The sequence below is a fragment of the Chiloscyllium plagiosum genome, unplaced genomic scaffold (genome assembly GCF_037043375.1).
Source record: "Chiloscyllium plagiosum isolate Xiang-an unplaced genomic scaffold, Cpla_swu_hap1 HiC_scaffold_16, whole genome shotgun sequence".
Classification (NCBI taxonomy): Eukaryota; Metazoa; Chordata; class Chondrichthyes; order Orectolobiformes; family Hemiscylliidae; genus Chiloscyllium; species Chiloscyllium plagiosum.
This window is the reverse complement of record NW_028270154.1, coordinates 18,981,539-19,005,350: the sequence shown is the minus strand read 5'-3', so window position 1 is coordinate 19,005,350 and position 23,812 is coordinate 18,981,539. Positions and strand designations below refer to the sequence as shown.

Here is a 23,812-nt window from a genome sequence, read left to right as displayed (position 1 = left end):
CCCTTCTATCCACGTTTCCGTGATGGCCACAACATCGTAGTCCCAAGTACCGATCCACGCCTTAAGTTCACCCACCTTATTTCTGATACTCCTTGCGTTGAAGTATACACACTTGAACCCATCTCTGTGTCCGCAAGTATTCCCTGTCAGTGCCACCTTCTCCACAGCCTCCCTACATTATTGGACATCCTGAAAAACAGCTAACCTACTTGCTGGACTACAAGTCCGGATCCCATCCCCCTGCCAAATTAGTTTAAACCCCCCCCGAAGAGTGCTAGCAAACCTACCCCCCAGGATATTGGTGCCCTTCTGGTTCAAGTGCAACCCGTCCTGCTTGTACAGGTCACACCTTCCCCAGAATGCAGTCCAATTGTCCAAATACCTGAAGCCCTCCCTCCTACACCATCCTTGCAGCCACGTGTTCAATTGCACTCTCTCCTTATTCCTTGCTTCACTGTCACGTGTCACCGGCAACAACCCAGAGATGACGACTCTGTCCGTCCTAGCTTTTAGCTTCCAGCCTAACTCCCTGAGCTCCTGAATGACCTCCCCACCCCTCTTCCTACCTATGTCCTTGGTATATCATAGCATGGATAGGATGAATAGTTGGAGTCTTTTTCCCAGGGTGGTCAAATGCTAAAGGGCATAGGTTTAAGGTGAGTGGGGAAAAGTTTAAAAAAGATGTGTGCAGTAAGTTTGTTACACAGGTGGTCGGTGCCTGAAATTTGCTGCCAAGGGAGGTGGTAGGAGCAGACATGATAGCAATGTTTAAGAGGCATTTAGACAGACACCTGAACAGGCAGTGAATGGAGGGATACGGACCATGTGGAGGCAGTTGGGGTTGGTTTAGAATAGCACCATGGTTCATGCAGACACGGTGGGCTGAGGTACCTGCTCCTTTGTTGTATTGTTCTATGTTCTAACAATGGAAAACCCAGTTATGTCCTAAAAACTAACATCTAATCCATTTCATCAATCTACTCTCAATCATCAGCAAAGCAATGCAAAGTGTCGTTAAAAGTATGATCTAGCAGCTTTTATTCAGCGGTAAATTGCTTGCTAATGCACATTTCGGGTTCTTCCAGGCCTACTTTGTAAACTGAATTAGAGGTAAGGTCAAAATCACTGCCTTTACATCAAGGCAGCCTATCACCAAGAAACCCCAATACAACTGAACATTGTTTGGGGGTGGGGAGATGATTCAGTGGATGATGCTCATGGTTTTTTAGAGACTAATTATATTGGACTTTGCTGCAAGAGTTCCTCGTGGTACAGCCCTAAGCCCAACCATCTTCAGCTGCTTTCACAATGTTAAAAATCACACAACACCAACCTGATGAAGGAGCAGCATTCCGAAACCTAGTGCTTCCAAATATACCTGTTGGACTATAGCCTGGTGATGTGTAATTTTGAACATTGTCCACCCCAGTCCAACACCGGCTCATCCAAATCATGCTTTAACAATAACTTTTCTATCATAAGGTGGGGATGTTCATTGATGACTGTATAACGTTCAGTGCCATTCAAGATTTCTCAGATACTGAAGTATACCATGCTGCAAGAACTGACAATATTTTGGCTTTGACCTATAAGTGACAAGTAACACTCATGTAACAAAAGTGTTGAAAAATTACCTTCTGCATGTCAGAATCAAATCATCATCCACTGACATTCATAGAACATAGAACAGCACTGACCTGTGAAATTAATCTGATGCCCATCTAACCCATACAGTTCCATTATTATGCCTATGTATACCCATATAAATGCCCTTAAGTTCAGCGAGTCTACTACTGTTGCAGGCAGGCCATTCCATGCCCCTACTACTCTCTGAGTAAAGAAACTGCCCTTGATATCTGCCCTAAATCAATCACCCCTCAATTTAAAGCTATGCCCCCTCGTGGTAGTCTTCACCATCCGAGGAAAAAGGCTGTTACTGTCCACCCTATCTAACCCTCTGATTATCTTATAAGTCTCGATTAAGTCACTTCTCAACTTTCTTCTCTCCAATGAAAACAACCTCAGTTCTCTCAGCCTTCCCTCGTAAGACCTTTCTTCCATACCAGGCAACATCCTAGTAAATCTCTTCTGAACCCCGTTTCCAAAGCTTCCACATTCTTCCTGTAATGCAGTGACCAAAACTGTGCGCAATACACCAGGTGCAACCTTACTAGTGTTTTGTACAGCTATAGCATGACCTCGTGACTCCGAAACTCAATTCCCCCACCAATAAATGCCAACACACCATATGACTTCTTAACAACCCTATCAACCTGGGTGGCAGCTTTCAGGGATTTATGCACCTGGACATTGAGATCTCTTTGTTCATCTATGCTGACAAGAATTTTACCATTAACCCAGAACTCTGCATTCCTGTTACTTCTTCCAAAGTGAACCACCTCACAATTTTCCGCAATAAACTATATTTGCCACTTCTCAGCCCAGCTCTGTATCCTATCTATATCTCTCTGTAACGGACAACATCCTTCATCACTATTCACAACTCTACTGACCTGAGTGTCATCCGCAAATGTACTAGCCCATCCTTCTACTCCCACATCCATATCATTTATAAAGGTGACAAACAGCAGTGGCCCCAAAACGCATCCTTGCAGCACACCACTGGAAACCGAGCTCCAGGATGAACAGTTCCCATCAACAACCACCCTCTATCTTCTTTCAGCTAGCCAATTTCTGACCCAAACCGCTAAATCACCCTCAATCCCATGCCTCTGTATTTTGTGCAATAGCCTACTGTGTTGAAGCTTATAAAACGCCTTACTGAAATCCATGCTTACCACATCGACCATTTATCTTCATCCACCTGTTTTGTCACCTTCTCAAAGAACTCAATAAAGTTAGTGAGACACGATCTACTCTTCACAAAATCATATTAACTATCCCAAATCAAATTATTTATTTCCAGATGATTATAAATCCTTTCTGTTATAACCTTTTCCAACACCTTACCCACAACCGAAGTAAGGCTCATTGGCCTATAATTACCTGGGTGTCCCGACTCCCCTTTTTAAACAAGGGAACAACATTTGCTATCCTCCAGTCTTCTGGCACTACTCCTGTCAACAATGATGACATAGAGATCAAAGCGAAAGGCTCTGCAATCTCCTCCCTGCCTTCCCAGAGAATCTGAGGATAAATCCCATCCGGCCCAGGGGTCTTATCTATTTTCAGATCTTCCAAAATTGCTAAAACCAGCTTGTTGTCAACCATAATCCCATCTAATCCTGTAGCCTGTATCTCATTAATATTGCCCTTTTCCAATGTGAATACTGACTAAAAGTATTCATTAAGCACTTCCCCTATTTCCTCAGATTCCACACACAACTTCCCACTACTATCTTTGATTGGCACTAATCTTACTCTAGGAGAAAGTGAGGACTGCAGATGCTGAAGATCAGAGCTGAAAATGTGTTGCTGGAAAAGCGCAGCAGGTCAGGCAGCATCCAAAGAACAGGAGAATCGACGTTTCGGGCACAAAGCCCTTCTTCAGGAATGAGGAAAGTGTGGTAAAAGGTAGGGCTCCCTGTGGCTCAACACTTCAACTCCCCCTCCCACTCCACCAAGGACATGCAGGTCCTTGGACTCCTCCATCGCCAGACCATAGCAACACGACGGTTGGAGGAAGAGCGCCTCATCTTCCGCCTAGGAACCCTCCAACCACAAGGGATGAACTCAGATTTCTCCAGTTTCCTCATTTCCCCTCCCCCCCCCACCTTGTCTCAGTCAAATCCCTCGAACTCAGCACTGCCTTCCTAACCTGCAATCTTCTTCCTGACCTCTCTGCCCCCACCCCACTCCGGCCTATCACCCTCACCTTGACCTCCTTCCACCTATCGTATTTCCAACGCCCCTCCCCCAAGTCCCTTCTCCCTACCTTTTATCCTGCTGGACACACTTTCCTCATTCCTGAAGAAGGGCTTGTGCCCGAAACGTCGATTCTCCTGTTCCTTGGATGCTGCCTGACCTGCTGCGCTTTTCCAGCAACACATTTTCAGCACTAATCTTACTCTAGTCATTCTTTTATTCCTGATAAACCTATAGAAGCCCTTAGGGTTTTCCTTGATCCTATCCGCCAACAACTTCTCATGTCCCTCCTGGTTCATCTTAGACCTCTCTCTAGATCTTTTCTGGTTAACTTATAACTCTCAAGCCTCCTAACTAAGCCTTCACGCATCATCTTCACATAAGCATCCTTCTTCCTCTTGACAAGAATATTGCCATCGCTGAATTGGAACAATCAACATTCTGGAGGTTACGATTGACCAGACACACAGTTTGACCAGTCAAATAAACACTGTGTGATTACAAGAGTTGGTCAGAATCTGGGAATTCTGCTGGGAGTGGCTCACTTCCTGACTGCCCAAAACCTGTGTGCCACCTGCATGTCACAATCAGGTTAATGATGGAATAGTCTTCACTTGCCTGGTATAAGTGCAACTCCAGCAACAGTCCAGAAGCTCAACATCATCCAAAGCAATTGCACACTAAATGGCCATCCCACCGAGCATCTTAAGCACTCAATCCTTTCACCGCTGATGCTTAGTAGCTATGGTATTCACTATCGACAAGATGCAATGCAGCAATTTGCCAAGTCTTTTATGTCAATATGTTCCAAATTCGCAACCTCTACCACCATGGGATCACCGCTTACTGCAACTTCCTCACTAAGTGATACATTATTCTGGATATCGTTCATTGGAGCTATATCGGATACCTTGGAACTATATCGTTCATTCACCGTCACTGGGTGAAAGACCTAAAACTCCCTTTGAAATAGCATTTTGGAAGTACCAATACCCCATGAATTACAATGGTTCACATAGATATCTTCTCAAGGGCAATTTGGGATGCGCATCAACTGATTGTCTCACTGGTGATGTTCATATCCCATGAAAGAGCAAAGGAAAGTTTAGAGATCTGTTGCTAGAATTGTCCAATTAAAATGCAAAAACCTAGAATAAGATACCAAAAATGACAGCTAGAACTATTCGGAATGATTGAACAGACTGGAACTCTTTTCTCTCTGAGATGAGGAGATGACCTAATAGCAGTCTTTAAAATCATGAGTGGATTTGTTTGGTAAATGTGGAGAAGATATTTACACTTGTGGGAAGTTCAGTGCTAAAAATTATAAAGACATCACAAAAACATAGACAAATTCCTGTATTTAATGAGTGGTGAGAATACGAAGCGCATTACCATGTAGTAGTAATTGAGGTGGTTAACATAGATGCCTTTAACAGGAAGCTAGATCTGTACATGAGATGTAATAGAAGGCTATGTTAATAACTTTAGTTGAAACAAATAGGAAAAGGGAAACAAAAAGGCTAGCATTGATCTTTTGGACTGAATGGCTTGTTTAGGGTCTTTTAGACTTCAGTGTAATTCTATCAATTATCTCTGGCTATCACTACCCGACCACTTCTTGTAGTGAAGATGCATCCTTGATTTCTCAATCAGGCTTTTAGACACTGATAGATTTATTCTGACTGGTGGGAATTTTGTCGCGAGCTCACTACACATAAGGGACCTGGTTCTGCGATGATGGGTTGACGTTCAGTGATGATGGAGGAATGGTTGAAATTAGAACATTGCTGTTAGGAAGGCAGTGACAAGATTAACTGATCAGTGTTTCAGGATGGGCATCAGTGCCCACTTCAGCATCCCCAGGGAAAAAGAACTTTTCTCTTTTAATGGACATTTGGCGACTCCAGTGGCAAAGTGCAAAAATAGGGTAGTCTTCCTAAAACTACGCAAGGTTCTAATTCGACCACATCTGGAGTACTGCAAACAGTATCTCAGGAAAGATGTACTGGCATTGGAGGCAGTCTAGAGAAGGCTCACTCCGTTGAGCCCAGCTATAAAGGTATTTCTGCAATGAGGGAGGGAAGTTGCTTGGAGTTTAGAATAATGAGGGGAGACCTCATTGAAACATACAAGGTTATTAGGGGGCTTTAATAGAGTAGATGTTGAGAGATAGATTCCCGGTTGTGGGACAATCTAGGACCAGAGAGCATAATGTCAGAATTGGGGATAGCCCGTTAAAACGGAGATGAGGAAGAATTTCTTTGAGGGTATGTATCTGTGGAATTCTTTACTACAGAGGCAGGGGTCATTGTAGTGGCTGGGTCATTGTATACATTCAAGACTGAGATAGAGAGATGTTTAATCAGTAAGAGAATCAAGGGTTATGGTAAAAGCCAGGAAATGGAGTTAAGGATTACCAGATCAGCCATGATCGCATTGACTGATGGCATAGGCTCAGTTGGCTGAATAGCCTACTTCTTCTCCTATGTCTTATGAATAATGAGCCTAATGTTAGGTGAAGGCTCTTTGAGTGAATTTAAATTGGTTCCATTAATGTGTAGACGTCAACAAGGATAGCATGGGACATATTTGTGAATCTTACCATTCTAGAGTGACTAATGAAAGATTATCAATGTTCAGGACCAAGTATAAAGATTTGTTTTTGAAGTTCTGGATGACTACCAGCACAGGTGAAACTTTTCAGGAAGGATAAGGAGAAACTTAGGTGTGCATATGGAAAGTGAAGTACGGGAACATTAAATATTTGCATTCTATATTTTAAAATGCTAAACATGTCTGTCATTTTACCACAGACAATTATCCAAAGAGCACGAGGACCTGCAACAGACTTTGGAGAAAGAAGCTATGGCCAAAGAACGACTTTGTCAGGAGAAAGACGAACTGGTGTGGAAACTGCAAAATGGAAATGTGTCACCTACTGTAGAAACTTCATGGAAACCTCTTCACTCTGAGTCATTAGACTTATCCTTAAGGTGACAGTAAATATCAGAAGAAAAGGAATTTGACAAAAAAACTCAACAATCTTGATATTGTCCTCCTCTGAGACAAGTTGGAAACATCTACCTCAACATGCTTGATTTTGATTGTCTCAGTGAATTTCAGCCCTGAACTGCTGAGAGCCATCAGCTGAATTTTAAAAAGGCCACATCACTGCAATGTTACCAATCTCCAAAGGAATTATGAGTTGAACTGATGATGGACTTGGATGAAAGGAGAATTAAACTTTGATTTATATGATCCATCCTGCACATTTATGCAACTGTGTTTAGCTCTGAGACACTTTATTAAAGGGTATTTGCTGTTTGTTTATTTTCCTTCACAATTTCAGATACTTTAAAGTGTTCTTTGTTTTATCAAAATGGCACCAATTTGAGCTGCATGCTTAGTGAAATTAGTCTTCCTTGACACTTATTCACTCTTCCATTTAGAAAAAGCAAAAATGATCTTATTTTTATGTTAAAAATAAAAATGTTAATCCTAGCAGTTAATCCCTACAATTGATAGTGGGCCATGTAGATCATGATACTAGTCACAGTTCATCAACATACAGTCACCTTTAATGGAAGAAAAAATTCTAATTATTCATGAGGTAAGAAGTATGATAGCCATGTGAAATTCTTAAATATTACAAAGTGAAAGCTGGCATTATGCACAAATACAAACAGGAATTAATCTCAGTTTTTATTTGCATATAACTCATCGTTTAGAAAGTACAAAATAAGTACAATGCTTAATACATTAGCTGTAAATGATAATGTTTACTTGCATCTCAAAACATAATTATAAGCGCTTTGTAACATTACAGTTGTATTTAGAATGAGCAGTTAGGTCAGATCGTTCAGAAGTTTTAAAAGATTCCCGATTCCTCCTGCAAAGTATCTTCTGGATTCCTCAGGTTTTCCATAACGAATTGTTTGTGTCTTCAGTTATACTGTTGGTGCTTGATAATACCTATGTACACTATTGCAGAGGACAGTCCACAGTCCTTGTTAGAAAAGAACTTTGGAAGTCAGCTCCCTCACCCCATTGAAACTGCCAACAGCCTATAACCTCCATATGTTTCCAATGAAAGTGATGATGCTAAATAGCGTGGTGATAATCAAAGAGCTCTACAATAAACTCAGGGTAATGCAAATAGTTCACAGACAATTGTAGTACACACACAGTACTCAAAAATACCAGTCAGTCAGATAAGTGAACTGCAGAATATTAGGAAAGCCAGATAATCAGAAAGAAGTGCAGACCTGGAATAAGTAAGAATATGCAATACTAATAAATACAGAAAATAATAGCACTTTATAGACTTTAATGAATAATTAGAATTTTGCATTAGATTCTGAAGCCACCAATGTGTATTTAAAATAATGGAATGGCAAAAGTTTCAAAGAAAAAATTGAATGATTGTTCTGGCTTCTGCACTTGTATTTCCTTTGGGTTTGTGCAGCATTTAAAAATACCTGACTGCTTTTCTTCAGTTCTCTAAACAAAGGCAGGTCTGACCCACAGTGCCTGAACTTTCTCCATGAAGATGGCAAGGAGGCAATTCCTGAAATCTCCCATCTACAATAAGGATCAAACCTCATGCTATTGGCATCAATCTAATCCCCACCAGCTTTCTAACTAATTGAGCCAATTGGCTTCAAACAAACAAGGCATCCAAGTTGCTGTGGCAAGATATTTCATTGTAATCCAGAGCTATGAATGGTTACAGTAGAGGCTCCAATTATTTTCCATAATATAGATGACTAAGAATCTTTCCCAGCCTTGCCATCTGCCATAGGCAAATGTAGTAAGATTTTACAAATTGATACTCAACCTCTTTAGGCACATTAAAAATGCACCTTCCGTGGCCATCAAGTCCTGGAATGGGATGCCAGAGTTTCTAGCTCGAAGGCAGGAACACTACCACAGCACCACCAGACCTCCCTGCCTTTACACGTAGCTAGAAATATTAGGGTTTAATGTCACTCATTACAAATAATGTAGTTATTGAAGGATGTTTGGACTGACTTAGCTGATTATCAAAAAGGAAATGTATTCACTGTATATTTTATATCCCACCTAACACAAATGGTGCAATCATATTGGGTATATGTAAAAGATGAGAATTTTAATTGATTTGAATTTTCATAACAGCATACAAATAAAGAAGTTTTTTTTTCTAATTTAATGTGTCTCATTTGCTCAGGCTTTTTAAGCTGAAAGTTTAGATTTCATAACTCTTGAGACCAGAAATTCTATACTAAATTCTTATGAGGAAAGTTTGAGAGACGTGGGTCTGTTCTCATTGGAGAGAAGAAGGCTAAGAGGGGATTTAATAGAGACATACAAGATGATTGAAGGATTAGGTAGGGTGCACAATGAGTCTTTTTCCTAGGATGATGATGTCATCTTGTACGAGTGGTACAGCTGCAAATTGAGGGGTGATAGATTTAAGACAGATGTCAGAGGTAGGTTCTTTACTCAGAGTGGAAAGGGCATGGAATGCCCTACCTGCCAATGTAGTTAACTCAGCCATATTAGGGGCATTTAAACAGTCCTTGGATAAGCATATGGATGATGATGATGGGATAGTGTAGGGGGATAGGTTTAGATTAGTTCACAGGTTGGCGCAACATCAAGGGCCGAAGGGCTTGTTCTGGGCTGTATTGTTCTATGTTCTATTAATACTCGTTAGATATGAAATAAAGTAATAAAAATGAGCATGCATCTAAATGTACCATGTTACTCTTTTAACTAATCTGCAGTTTTAGAAAAAAATTCCTCTGTGGATGGAAAACATTTGCTGTTTACTAATTATCAGGGTTAAGGACAGCAGACCAAATGCACTTTAATCTTTTTGATATAGCAGTTCCTATGTTTCTGAGATGAGTAGATGGAATTAAGATACACAACAGCCATGATCTAATTGAATGCAGGAATCGAGTTGATGGATGAAATGACCTGATCTTCTATGTTATGAATCATGGGACTCTCTCTATTGATTCAATTTCAGTATCAGAAATATAAGGGCAATTGTTGTGGTTTCAAACAAAAAGTTCTAATTATCCTCTGTATTCAGAAATATACCAATCAGAGTGCATGTCAAAAATTTCTCAATCGTGCGTGAAAGGCCATATATTCAAACCACACCTGAGCATGAGTGTGGTGACCAGAGCTGGCTTATCTGATGTACCTTCCTTCTGATGAAACACATTAACTGAATTCTAATGCATTGATTCAGATAGACATTAAGGTTTGTCACTGCAATTAAGAAAACAAAATCCAAGCCCCTGAGGTTTCCAGATGTGAGTTTTAGGCTGCAAACAGCACTCTTTCCCCAGCATTGTTAACAGGATTATTATTCTAATGTGTTCAGGATTCTTATTTAATTCCACAGCTATTACATAGTCCTGTTGCTAATTGTGGAAACAATTTCAATTCTGTCTCTCATCTCCTTTAATTTTCACAGCAGAGTGGAAACTTTTTATGAATGTTATTCATCAAGAGCTACAATCTAATGTTAATGTGAAAATATATCCAGGGAATGTATATTGTCAATCGTATCAAGCTAATCAGTGGAGTAGCCACATAAACAGCAAGAAGAAATACATTTGATGAAGTTCCAGCATTTTGATTAATATGAGTATTTACAGTTCATGAGAATCAGAATACATTACAAACTGGATCGAAAGTATGTTTTGATCGAGGTGTAATAGTACTTTCCAGTTTCTGTCGGGTTCATCTTGTCTGATTTTTCTCCTGTTTGAGCATTTTTTGTGTCTCTCAAATATAAGACTGAGAGCAAACAGCTCCCCGTTGTGTTGTTTCTAAATGTAGTGACATGCAACTCAGTTTGTGTAATTCTGCAGTCCTGTCAAAATGCAGTGCTCAAGTTTTATTATCCAGCCCTCTAAAACAGTAACACACCCATAGCTTTTGTTATCTGGCAGATGCAAGATGATGCTCAAAATAACCACACAACACCAGATTATAGTACAGCAGGTTTAATTGGAAGCACTAGCTTTCGGAGTGCCGCTCCTTCATCAGGTGGTTGTCACCTCAAAAAGCTAGTGCTTCCAATTAAACCTGTTGGACGATAAACCGGTGTTGTGTGATTTTTAACTTTGTACACCCCAGTCCAACACCGGCATCTCCAAATCAAACTCAAAATAACCAGCTCCCTCTGCTGTTGGCACAGCTCAACCATAAACTCACAATGCTCAATTCACAAAGCAAACTTTGCCATGTATACAGAACTTAATCTCTTGGCTCCCTCTGTTGCCACTCATTTTATACAGCACACAAACTATATCCTCTATGCAAACATGATGATGTGACATTGAAACATAGAAATTAGGAACAGGAATAGGTCATTTGGCCCTTTGAGCCTGCTCTGACATTCAACATGATCATTGCTGTTCCCACTTTTGCCCCATGCCCACAACATATGACGTTACCTCTCTACATCTTGTTTAAAGTACAATGCTGAGGATATAGTTCTAAGTTGGATTCATGCTCGTATTTGATTAGATAAATTGAGAAATGTATTTCAAGGGTGTTACTGTTTCGATAAGAAGCTTAAAAGGGAGGCTTCCATTTACACTAGAACTTTTCATGATGCCAGGGCATCTCAAATGTTTCACAATTTGAATTATAGACACAGGGGTAAGGTAAGAAGCACAGCAGCCAATTTATGTGCATAATGAAATATAAAACAAATTTTAAATAACATTTTCTAAATCAGAAAGGACAGATGACAACTGTATAGTTAGCATTGATGGCAATTATTTAAAATACTATATTGCTATTAGTTTCTCTGTTTTTCAGAGTTTCCTCTGTAACTTGAGGAAACATTTGGCCTTGCTCCTGTGTTTACGTTTGGCCAGGACTTGTACGCGGAAGCACTTTTACATGAGTGGACACAGTGGTCTTTCCCTGCAAGTTCTGAGCAACACACTTGTAAAGCCCATTGTCAACAGGACGTCCCTCATCCACCAGGAGAACACTTTGAGACAACTGACGTAACTGCCCATCCACGTATACGGACTCTTGGCTTTCCCTGGTGTAGGCTGGCCTTCCCAGCTGGTTACATGGTAAAGGAAATAAAGAAGAGAATAACAGTAGGCAGAATAAGAAAACAATAAGGGAAAACAAAATCAATAAAAGGGTGTTCTCTCAGCATGAATAAGAGCCACGTTTGTAAATCTTCTGCCTTGAAAGATACACTTGACATTTCTTCCAATAGATAGCTGTTCTTTCTAGTCTATGGAGGCAGCAAGGACTTTGTAGGCAAGTATAAGTCACAGCAAGCATTGGTATTAGTATGAAGAAGTATACTTTCTGTCCTTTGTACCAATCAGAAGGCCTAATTGTAACTCAGAAAAGCAGTAATGGAAGTCAATGAGTTTTCTCAGGTTGGGTTCTCAATCCATGGAAAGCCTAACATTCACAGCAGTTCTGGGTAGCCAGCTGCTGGTCTTGGAAAATATGCCTCTAAATGCTACAGAATGATAATATTCATGACAAGAAGAGCTATGTACAGAGATGTCCCAAAGCATTTCATTCAATAGATGGGATTTCTTTCAAATAGGGTTAGGAGAAGGACTGCTGGCTTCTATTTCCAACAAACTCAACTTTCTGACGGCAGCCTCTTCTTTGACTGATAATTGGTCTATATATTAACAAGGAGAAAGTGAGGTCTGCAGACGCTGGAGATCAAAGCTGAAACTTTATTGCTGGAACAGCACAGCAGGTCAGGCAGCATCTAGGGAACAGAAGATTCGACGTTTCGGGCACATGCCCTTCTTCAGGAATGAGCAGAGAGTGTTCAGCAGGAGAAGATAAAAGGTAGGGAGGAGGGACTTGGAGGAGGGGCGTTGGAAATGTGATAGGTGGAAAGAGGTCAAGGTGAAGGTGATAGGTCGGAGTAGGGTGGAGGTGGAGAGGTCAAGAAGAAGACTGCAGGTCAGGAAGGCGGTGCCGGGCTGGAGGGATTCGGCTGAGACAAGGTGGGGGGAGGGGGGATGAAGAAACTGGTGAAGTCCAAGTTCATCCCCTGTGGTTGGAGGGTTCCCAGTCGGAAGATAAGACGCTCCTCCTCCGACCGTCGCGTTGTTGTGGTTTGGCGGTGGATGAGTCCAATGACCTGCATATCCTCGGTGGAGTGGGAGGGGGAGTTGAAATGCTGTGCTACAGGGTGATTGGGTTGGTTCGTCCGGGTGGCCCAGAGGTGCTCTCTGAATCGCTCCGCAAGTAGGCGGCCTGTCTCGCCAATATAGAGGAGGCCACACCGGCTGCAGCGGATGCAGTAGATAATGTGGGTGGAGGTGCAGGTGAATCTGTGGCGGATATGGAAGTTTCCTTTGGGGCCTTGGAGAGAAGTGAGGGGGGAGGTGTGGGCGCAAGTGTTGCACCTCCTGCGGTTGCAAGGGAAGGTGCCGGGAGTGGAGGTTGGGTTGGTGGGGGGTATGGATCTGACAAGGGAGTCGCGGAGGGAGTGGTCTCTATGGAAAGCTGATAGAGGAGGGGAGGGAAATATATCCTTGGTGGTGGGGTCCGTTTGGAGGTGGCGGAAGTGACGGCGGATGATGCGCTGTACATGGAGATTGGTGGGGTGGTAGGTGAGGACCAGTGGGGTTCTGTCCTGGTGGCGGTTGGAGGGGCGGGGCTCAAGGGAGGAGGAACGGGAAGTGGAAGAGATGCGGTGGAGGGCATCGTCGATCACGTCGGGGGGGAAATTGCGGTCCTTGAAGAAGGAGGCCGTCTGTGTTGTGCGTATTTTGAACTGGTCCTCCTGGGAGCAGATGCGGCGGAGACGAAGGAATTGGGAGAATGGGATGGCGTTTTTACAGGGGACGGGGTGGGAGGAGGTGTAGTCCAGGTAGCTGTGGGAGTCGGTCGGTTTGTAGTAGATGTCCGTGTTGATTCGGTCGTCTGAGATAGAAACAGAAAGGTCTAGGAAGGGGAGGGAGGAGTCCGAGACTGTCCAGGTGAATTTGAGGTCGGGGTGGAAGGTGTTAGTGTAGTGGATGAACTGTTCAACCTCCTCGTGGGAGCACGAGGTAGCGCCGATACAGTCATCAATGTAGCGGAGGAAAAGATGGGGGTTGGGGCCAGTGTAGTTGCGGAAGATGGATTGTTCCAACTAGAAATGAGAAAGTGGAGACAGAAGATTGTCAAACTCAGGCGACTGTGTGGAGTTTGCACGTTCTCCCCGTGTCTGTGTGGGTTTCCTCCGGGTGCTCCGGTTTCCTCCCACAGTCCAAAGATGTGCAGGTTAGGTGAATTGGCCATACTAAATTGCCCGTAGTGTTAGGTAAGGGGTAAATGTAGGGGTATGGGTGGGTTTCGCTTCGGCGGGTCGGTGTGGACTTGTTGGGCCGAAGGGCCTGTTTCCACACTGTAATCTAATCTAAAATCTAATCTCAATTCGTGTTTCAGATGTCAGATTGTATGCAATCCTTTTACTTTGCTGGTCATTGCATCCAACTCTGTAGAGCGACCCCTACCCCCACAGCTGACTCAATTTCCATCCTAATGTACCTATACCAATGGCTGAATGTGTCCATCTCTTCCTCTGCCTAGGTCTCTCCCACAGACTCTTGGTGTTTTAGTTGCCCCGACACACCCCAGCAATCAAGTTTCCTTCTCAGCACCTAACTGAAGACTACTGCCCAGCAATACAACACTGCCAGCGAACACTCTGGAGATATCCTATCATTCACATCAGCATACCAGCATCAAATTTTCAAAGAATAGATTCAACTTACCTGCTCTCCAGGGAACTCCCAGGTGAAGTCCACCTCTATGTCAATTTCTCCAAGAGCTGTACAAGTCAGATTAAAGTTTTCACCCACAGATACAGAGCTTGACGAGGCTTTGATTTTAGCCAATGGAGGGGCAGATGGGTCTGAGAGAGAAGAGTGCAAAGTTTACTTTCATTTCACTTTCTTCACTTTTCGTACATGTTTATGAAGCACCCTCGTCTCTACCATGAAGGTCAAACCTCATTGATAATAAGGTAAAACCTACATGTTATTGAAATTGGCTCAATTCAATGGAGAGTTGGTCTTGGGAAAAAAGGCTTGGCTAAATGCCAACAGTCACACTGGGTAAACTGGATACAATTCTGTAGATGTAGGAATATCTTGCTGAAGTTTTTCAGTCTCGGTTTCAGATTGGACTTTGCGCTTCATGCATTACGACTGGAAACTAGACTTCAAGAAGTAATTAATTGGCAATAAAGCACTTTGGGACATCCTGCATTCCTGCATTTACCTGTAGTCATGAAAGACACAATATAAATTCAAATCTTTCTTTTTACCTTTTTCTCAAGGCTGTATAAGAAATCTTTAGGAGAGCATCACTACCACTACAGTTCTTAAAGTAGGGTGAAATAATTTGAGATGACAATTTCCTATAGCTGCTCAGCAACAACAGCTAACATCATTTGTTTTTTTACATATGCACTTTTCAGTCTCTTAGAGTCAGACAGTAATAGAGATGTTCAGCATGGAAACAGACTCTTCAGTCCAACTCATCCATGCCATCTAGTTATCCCAACCTAATCTAGTCCCACCTGCCAGCACCCAGCCCATACCCCTCCAAACCCTTCCTATTCATATACCCATCCGGATGCCTTTTAAATCTTGCAATTGTACTAGCCTCCACCACTTCCTCTGGCAGCCCATTCCACACATGCACCACCCTCTGCGTGAAAAATGCCCCTTAGGTCCCTTTTGTATCTTTCCCCTCTCACCCTAAACCTATGCCCTCTAGTTTGGACTCCCCCACCCCAGAGAAGAGACTTTGTCTACCATGCCACTCATGGTTTTAGAAACCTCTATAAGGTCACCACTCAACCTCTGACGTTCCAGGGAAAACAGCCCCAGCCTATTCAACCTCTCCCTATAGCTCAAATCCTCCAATCCTGGCAACATCCTTGTAAATCTTTTCTGAACCCAATCAAGTTTCACAACATCCTTCCGATAGGAAGGAGATCGGAATTGCATGCAATATTCCAAAACTGGCCTAACCAATGTACTGTACAGCCGCGACATGACCTCCAAACCACTGTACTCAATACTCAGACCAATTAAGGAAAGCATAAAAAACGCCTTCTTCACTATTCTATCAACCTGCCACTCCACTTTCAAGGAGCTATGAACCTGCACTCCAAGGTCTCTTTGTTCAGCAACACTAGCTAGGACCTTACCATTATGTGTATAAGTCCTGCTAAGATTTGCTTTCCCAAAGTGCCAGCACCCACCTTGCATTTATCTGAATTAAACTCCACCTGCCACTTCTCAGCCCATTGGCCCATCTGATCAAGATCCCATTATAATTTGAGGTAATCTTCTTCGCTGTCCACTACCCCTACAATTTTGGTGTCATCTGCAAACTTACAAACTATACCTCCTATGTTCATATACAAATCATTTATAAATATGATGAACCAATCCTTGTGGCACTCCACTGGTCACAGGCCTCCAGTCTGAAAAACAACCCACCATCACTCTTTGTCTTCTACCTTCGAGCCAGTTCTGTATCCAAATGGCTAGTTCTCCCTGTATTCCATGAGATCTAACCTTGCTAATCAGTCTTCCATGGGGACCCTTACTGAAGTCCATATTGATCATGTCCACCACTCTGCCCTCATCAATCTTCTTTGTTACTTCTTTAAAAAACTCAATCAAGTTTGTGAGACATGATTTCCCATACACAAAGCCATGTTGACTATCCCTAATCAATCCTTGCCTTTCCAAATACATGTACATCCTGTCCCTCAGGATTCCCTCCAACAACTGATGTCAGGCTCACTGCTCTATAGTTCCCTGGCTTTTCCTTATCATCTTTCTTAAATAGTGGCACTATGTTAGCCAGCCTCCAGTCTTCTGGCACCTCACCTGTGATGATCGATGATACAGATATCTCAGCAAGGGGCCCAGCAGTCACTTCCCTAGCTTTCCACAGAGTTCTAGGGTACACCTGATCAGGTTCTGGGGATTTCGCCCCTTGTACACAGTTCAAGACATCCAGCACCTCCTCCTCTGTAATCTGGATATTTTTCAAGATGTCGCCATCAATTTCCCCACATTCTGTATCTTCAATTTCCTTTTCCACAGTAAATACTGATCCAAAATACTCATTTGGTATCTCCCCCATCTCCTACAGCTCCACACAAAGGCTGCCTTGCTAATCTTTGAGGGGTCCTATTCTCACCTTAGTTACCCTTTTGTCTTTAATGTATTTGTAAAAACTCTTTGGATTCTACTTAACTCTATTTGCCAAAGCTATCTCATGTCCCCTTTTTATCCTCCTGATTTCCCTCTTAAGTATACTCCTACTGCCTTTATATTCTAATAAGGATTCATCGATCTATTTTGTCTATACCTGACACATGCTTCCTTCCATTTCTTAAACAATTTCTTTAGTCATCCAGCATTCCCTACACCTACCAGCCTTCCCTTTTACCCTAACAGGAATATATTGTCTCTAGACTCATGTTATCTCATTGCTGAAGGCTCCCCATTTTCCAGCCGTCCCTTTATCTGCAAACATCTGCCCCCAATCAACTTTAGAACGTTTTCGCCTAATACCGTCAAAATTGGCCTTCCTCCAATTTAGAACTTTACCTTTTAAATCTTTTCCATCCTTTTCCATCACTATTTTAAAACTAATAGGATTATGGTCATTGACCCCAAAATGCATCCCGACTGGCACCTCAGTCACCTGCCCTACCTTATTTCCCAAGAGTAGGTCAAGTTTTGCACCTTCTCTAGTAGGTACATCCACATACTGAATCAGAAAATGTTCTTGTCCACACTTAAGAAATTCCTCTCCATCTAAACCCTTAACACTACTGCAGTCCTAGTCTATGCTTGGAAAGTTAAAATCTCCTACCCTATTATTCTTACAGATAACTGAGATCTCCTCACAAATTTGTTTCTCAATTTCCCTCTGACTATTAGGGGGTCTATAATACAATCCCAATAAGATGATCTTAGTTCTCAGTTCAAACCAAGTAATTTCCCTGGATGTATTTCCAGGAATATCCTCCCTAAGTACAGCTTAATGCTATCCCTTATCAAAAGCGCCACTCCCCCTCCTCTCTTACCTCCCTTTCTATCCTTCCTGTATCATTTGTATTCTGGAACATTAAGCTGCCAGTCCTGTCCATCCCTGAGCCACGTTTCTGTAATTGCTATAATATCCCAATCCTTCTGGATGCGTCAGTGTAATTGCTTCATGAAACATGTATACACATATACAAAGGAACCTCGATTATCCAGCATTCGATTAACCGAGTTTCCAATTATCCAAACAAGATCGCAAGGTCCTAATGTTTGGCTAACTATGTTATCCGACATTCGAAAATCCGGCACTTGATTAACTGATTGAAATACGCCCCGACCGTGTGCTTCGGATAATCGAGGTTTGTTTGTACTTACAACTGAGGCTGTAGATTAGTGGTAGTGTCACAACCCCTGGACTGGGAGGCCAAGATTCAAGTTTCACCTGCTCGAGAGGTGTGTAATAACATCTCTGAACAGGTTGATCAGAAAGAAAAAGATTACATTTTTAAAAATACATATACTCACAATTGGTAAATATGAGGAGATATTTTGTAGAGCTCTGCATTAATCCTCGATAACTTGCCACACAGTACACTGTGCCAGCAAACAATGGCAAAGCCTTGTGGATAATGAACCCTTTCTTCACATCAAATGTGATTAATTTCCCATTTACTGGAATCACCTCAGGTGGAAATTCCCGGTGCAGAGATACTTTTGCAAGAGGGTTTGTCACTTGGCAAGGTAATCTTGTGGGCCTGTCAGTGCGAAGCTGTATGGCTTCATAATAATCATTTGTTGGTACAAACAGTTCACGTGGATCTGGAGAGAGAGAGAGAGAGAGAGACCAAATTAACGTTTTATTTATTAAAACTGCAAAACTAACTTGTACTTATTCAATGATTTACTTCCTTTGGAGTTCACAATTTCAAAGCAAGCTTCCAATTTTGTGGTGGAAAACACACTGGATTTCATTTGAGTAGAGACTTTTATTTGCAAACCAAAATCAGCCATTGAGAGGATTTGGCATGCAGGCATTGCTCTGCACATGTTACATGGAAACACCATCACCACCTAGATGCTCCCCTTCAAGCTATTCACCATCCTAAATTGGAAATATATCACTGTTCCTTCAGTGTCACTGGGTCAAAACTCTGGAAATCCCACCCTAACAGCATTGTAGTTGCAGTTTTTCTAGACTCCCCTACCAGGGAAATCATCCAACCTGTGTCTAGCCAAAATTGCTGGTGAAACTCAGCAACTCTGGCAGCATCTGTAGGAAGAAAACAGAAACTGACAGTTCTGATGAAGTGGCACTTGATTCAAAATGTTAATGCTACTTTCTTCCAACAGACACTGCCAGACCTGCTGAGTTTTGCCAGCAACTTTGTTTCAGATCTCCAGCATCCACATCTTTGTTTTATTACATCCAGCATCTAGCCTGCCTAACCCAGTTAGAATTTTATATATCTTGATCAGATCCCCTCTTATTCTTCTCAACTCTAGTGAATACAGGGTCAGTTGAACCAACCTCTCCTCATACAACAGTCCTGCCATCCCTGTATCAGACTAGTGAGCCTCTGCTGCATTCTCTGTATGACAAATAAGGTTTCTCTATGGTAGAGAGACCAAACCTTCACAGAATACAAGAGCAACAGATACATGGGAGCACCACTACCTGTGAGTTCATCTCCAAACTACTCACCAACCTGAACTATAACCATTTCACTGTTCCTTCAGTATGACTGGGCAAAAGTCTGTAATTCCCTTCTTTACAACATAGTGGGTCTACCTACATTAAATGGATGCCATCAGTTCAAGAAGGCACCACCTTCTCAAGGGCAATGAGAAGCCATATCCACATACCATCATGTAAATTCTTAAAATATTCTGTTACTATAATGGCCATGTTTGATTTGATATTTTTTGTATCTAAGATTGTAGGAATCAAAGGGTTTCTTAAAAGCGAATTTCTGAGAAGATTTTTTTTCCTCAGTATTTCAACATTTGCTATTGCTAGGGCTCACTCATTTTGTACATGGTGCACATTTTGTGAATGGGCATCGAGGTGGTATGGAGATGGCATACTGGGTACAGGGAAGCATTAAGAGTGCTGAGGGGAATGGGGCGAGATGGAAGGGACCCAATTCTTCTCCATGTACCTGGGACAAGGTTCCAGGGAACTGCGGCAGGCTATTTAACCAGGCTGCCTCAGTACTCACTGGCCTGGTAACAGCTTATGATCTGTTCCCAGGGTTGGCAGGACTGACCTTATCCCATCCCTGTCAACTGAGAGTGAAAACTTCATGTAACTGAGTCCTTAAAAACAAAACAATTCTGCTGCTGCTGCTAAGTTAATGAAGATCTGGCCTTCAGTATTGATAAATATATTATTGGTGAGTGGGTGTCACTCAATTACAATCATTTTCCTTCCATCGTTTTGCTAATGATTGTTTTTACAGAATCCTTACAGTGTAAAAGCAGGACATTCAGCCCATCAAGTCCACACCAGCTCGCTAAAGAGTATCCCACCCAAACCCAGCCCCCTACCCTATAATTCTGCATTTCCTGTGGCTAATTCACACAATCTGCACACCATAAGCAATTCAACACAGCCAATCCACATAACCTGCATATCTTTGGACCAAGACAGGAAACTGCAAAATGTGGAGTAAACCCACACAGACACGGGGAGAATGTGCAAACTCCACACAATCACCTGAGGGTAGAATTGAACCCAAGTACCTGGCGCTGTGATGGCATATTGAGTATAGGGGAGCATTGAGAGTGGTGTGGGGAATGGTGTGAGATGGAAGGGGCCCAATTCTTCCAACTGTGAGGCAGCAGTGCTAACCACTGAGCCACTCATTGGAAGGAAGTTGACAGGCCCATGATTAGCCTGGTTAAATTGTTCTTGCATTTTTTTTTAGACAGAATACTGTCTGGTCTTTAACACTATAGCCAATTAGACCTGGACCTATGTTATTTACTGTTTTACGAACACATCCTCTTTTGACTAGTATGTGCGATGAACCAAATTGGAAGAACATATGAATCTATGAGGGTGGAGAACTTGGGCAAAGACTAGTAAGTTTAAACCACTTTGCACTTGAGATGGTTGACTCCATCAACCACATTATTATCTGCCACCTCAGAGGAAGTTTGATAGATGGCAAATATGTGCATGTTATATTCAGCAGCAAAAGCATATAGTGGTGGCTCAGTGGTTAGCACTGCTGTCTCACAGCACCAGGCACCCGGGTTCAATTCCTGCCTTGGGGAACTGTCCATGTGGATTTTGCACATACTCCCTGTATCTTCGTGGGTTTGCTCTGGTTTCTTCCCACAGTCCAAAGATATGCAGGCCAGGTGAATTGGCCATGCTATATTGCCCATAATGTTAGGTGCATTAGTCAGGGGTAAATATATGGTAGGGGAATGGGTCTGGGTGGGTTACTCTTCAAAGGATCAGTGTGGACTTGTTGGGCTGAAGGGCCTGTTTCCATACTGTAGGTAATCTGAAAAAAAGGAACAGAGGAGATTTCAAAAGGAGAAAATTTAGCTGCAATGTTAGGTTGGAGAAACAGAGTTTGTTCTTTTGGAGACTAATAGAGATGTACAAGACTATAGTAAGGTAAGGGCCGTAAAGGACCACAGTCACCTCTCTCCATTAGAGAAAAAAAAATGATTATGCAGCACAATGAACTCCAGTCTGCAATTGTGGAGCAAGGTACAGAGGTGGGTCTAAATGAACTACCAAAGCTGATATGTGGATTGAACCTGTGCTGTTGGCATCACTCTGCATCACATGCTCACCACCTAAGCTAATGGCCAATCACAGACAATTATTGTAGAGGAGAAAGGTTAACTCCTGAGCATATGCTTAGGAAGCTATTTCATGACCAGATGAGGTTGAAGAGTCTTGAGAAATGGTGCATTAGCTTAGAATTTGTGTCGAGCTGTAGGGTATATCATTAGAATAAAAAAACAAACGCTTCTTCTGTCTTAGAGTACAGCACCACAAACATCTAGAGCTCAACTCAACAATAGTAGAATTAGAAAAAATTTAGAGAAGGTAGAAAAATAAAAGTTGTTCCCATATTTGTTAAATTTGGGCATCTAAAATCCAATCCATTTACTCAGTGAGCTTCCTTTTTCCAGTTGCTTTAAATCTAGAATCAGAATGAGGTCCTCACCAGTGAAAAATACATAAGTACTTCCTGTTTTGGAATCATCCTTTCTGCAGGTCTCAGTGTCACAATCCAATGCCCAGCAACGAAATTCACCAGTATCAGCCGCTGTGCTGTTTACTACTGTCAGTTGGCTAAACCGTTCCCGATGGGTAATGCTATGAAGAAAAACCAATTTTAAAATACCATTCGAATGGCAATTGACAAGAATCAAAGATAAGAAATCATGCAGTTTAATATCATTATTCTCCAAAACAGTAGTTCTTATGTCCTTATGTTCAGAGACAGGAGTCGGTTAGGATTGAACTCAATGGAGTTTAGAAGAATAGGGAGATATCTCATAGAAACCTATAAAGTTCTAATTGGACTAGACAGTAGATGCAGGGAGCATGTTCCTGGTGACCACACAGTCAAGAGCCAGGGGGTGACAGTCGAGGGTTTGAGTTATGTGAGCATGGTGGCTCAGTGTCAAGTGCTGCTGTCTCACAATAGCAGCGACCTAGGTTCAATTCCACTCTTGGGAACTGTTGTGCCATTTTCCTGTGTCTGAGTGTGCTTCCCCTGGGTGGTCCAGTTTCCTCCCACAGTCGAAAGATGTATGGGTTGGCCGTGGGAATTGTGGGGTTACAGGGTTAGGGTGGGGTGCTCTTTGGTGTGGACTTGATGTCCTAAAAGGCCTGTTTCCACACTGTTAAAGATTCGATGATTTAGGACTGAGATGAGGAGAAATGTCTTTGCCCAGAGAATGGTGAGCCTGTAGAATTCTCTGCCACAGAAAGCATTTGAGACTAAAATATTATTTTCCCCAAGAAAGAGATAGAGATAGTTCTTATGGCTAAAGGGATCAAAATGTATGGGAAGAAAGCAGGAACAGGATTGGGTAATCAGCCATGATCAAAAAAAATGGTGGAGTCAGATCTAAGGGCCGAATGGCCTACTCTAGACCCTATTTTCTTTGTTTCTATGATTTAGTTAGAAATAAAAGTGTATTAAACACTTGCTGTGCTCTTCCAAAAGCTGAGCTGATTAATCCAGTGAACAAATGAGATGCACAGTTTAACCCTCTGTCTGAGTTGTATTTTCAATGGTGACACTTATCAGATGAAATGATAAACTAAGGCCTCTGTCTTCCATTCTCAGATTGATATTAAATTTCCCATGGCATTTTTTCACAAAATATATAGCAGTGATACTTTTCACTGTTTCTGGCTACTTTTTGTCCCTCAACTGACATCTGAAAACAGATCATCCATTTATTGTCACATTGCAATAACTAAAACCTTGCTGTGCTAAACAGTGCTTTACAGTGACACAACTTGTGAGGAGTATAGCTCTTTAAATGGATTCCGAAGTCACAGCAGTTGCTATTGTCACAATGTTGATCTTTTTACAAGGTTACTATGCCCTTGAGTTTTTTCCCTGACAGGAGGTAATTGGCCAGGCTCCAACTAGGCTGGGTTTGAAAGGTTTATTGGGGCCTCATTTGTTTACCTTTAACAGATAATGCCTCCAACCTAAGGCTTTCATGTCTTAAAAATAACGGGTATCATCAAAGGGGAGTGGCCAGCTAGCTGTGTAGCTAGTCTTTATTTTGATTAGAGTTTTTGATTCAGTTCAGCAGCAGTGTATGTGAAGAAAGGCCGTCAGGGCAAGTCCAGCCGGGTACTCTCCCTCTAACTTCAAGCCTGTAAGCCCTGGTTTGTTTCATTCTTACTCTAA

At 42.1% G+C, this 23,812-nt stretch overlaps 2 protein-coding genes across 2 annotated transcripts in view; one reads left to right on the top strand and one right to left on the bottom strand.

Annotated features, from left to right (window-relative positions):
* Positions 1-9,005, top strand: part of ccdc69 (coiled-coil domain containing 69) — a 65,882-nt gene extending 56,877 nt beyond the window's left edge. The window contains exon 9 of the mRNA XM_043703223.2: positions 6,642-9,005. Within this exon, the coding sequence (XP_043559158.1) occupies positions 6,642-6,825 (184 nt within the window). The 3' untranslated portion in view covers positions 6,826-9,005. The remainder of the gene's footprint in view (positions 1-6,641) is intronic.
* Positions 9,006-9,342: 337 nt separating this feature from the next.
* LOC122556508 (platelet-derived growth factor receptor-like protein) overlaps positions 9,343-23,812 on the bottom strand; it is a 30,227-nt gene continuing 15,757 nt past the window's right edge. The window contains exons 3-6 of the mRNA XM_043703222.2: positions 22,100-22,251; positions 18,432-18,725; positions 14,601-14,740; positions 9,343-11,913 (exon numbers count right to left, since the gene is read on the bottom strand). Coding sequence (XP_043559157.1) covers positions 11,704-11,913; positions 14,601-14,740; positions 18,432-18,725; positions 22,100-22,251 — 796 coding nt within the window. The 3' untranslated portion in view covers positions 9,343-11,703. The remainder of the gene's footprint in view (positions 11,914-14,600; positions 14,741-18,431; positions 18,726-22,099; positions 22,252-23,812) is intronic.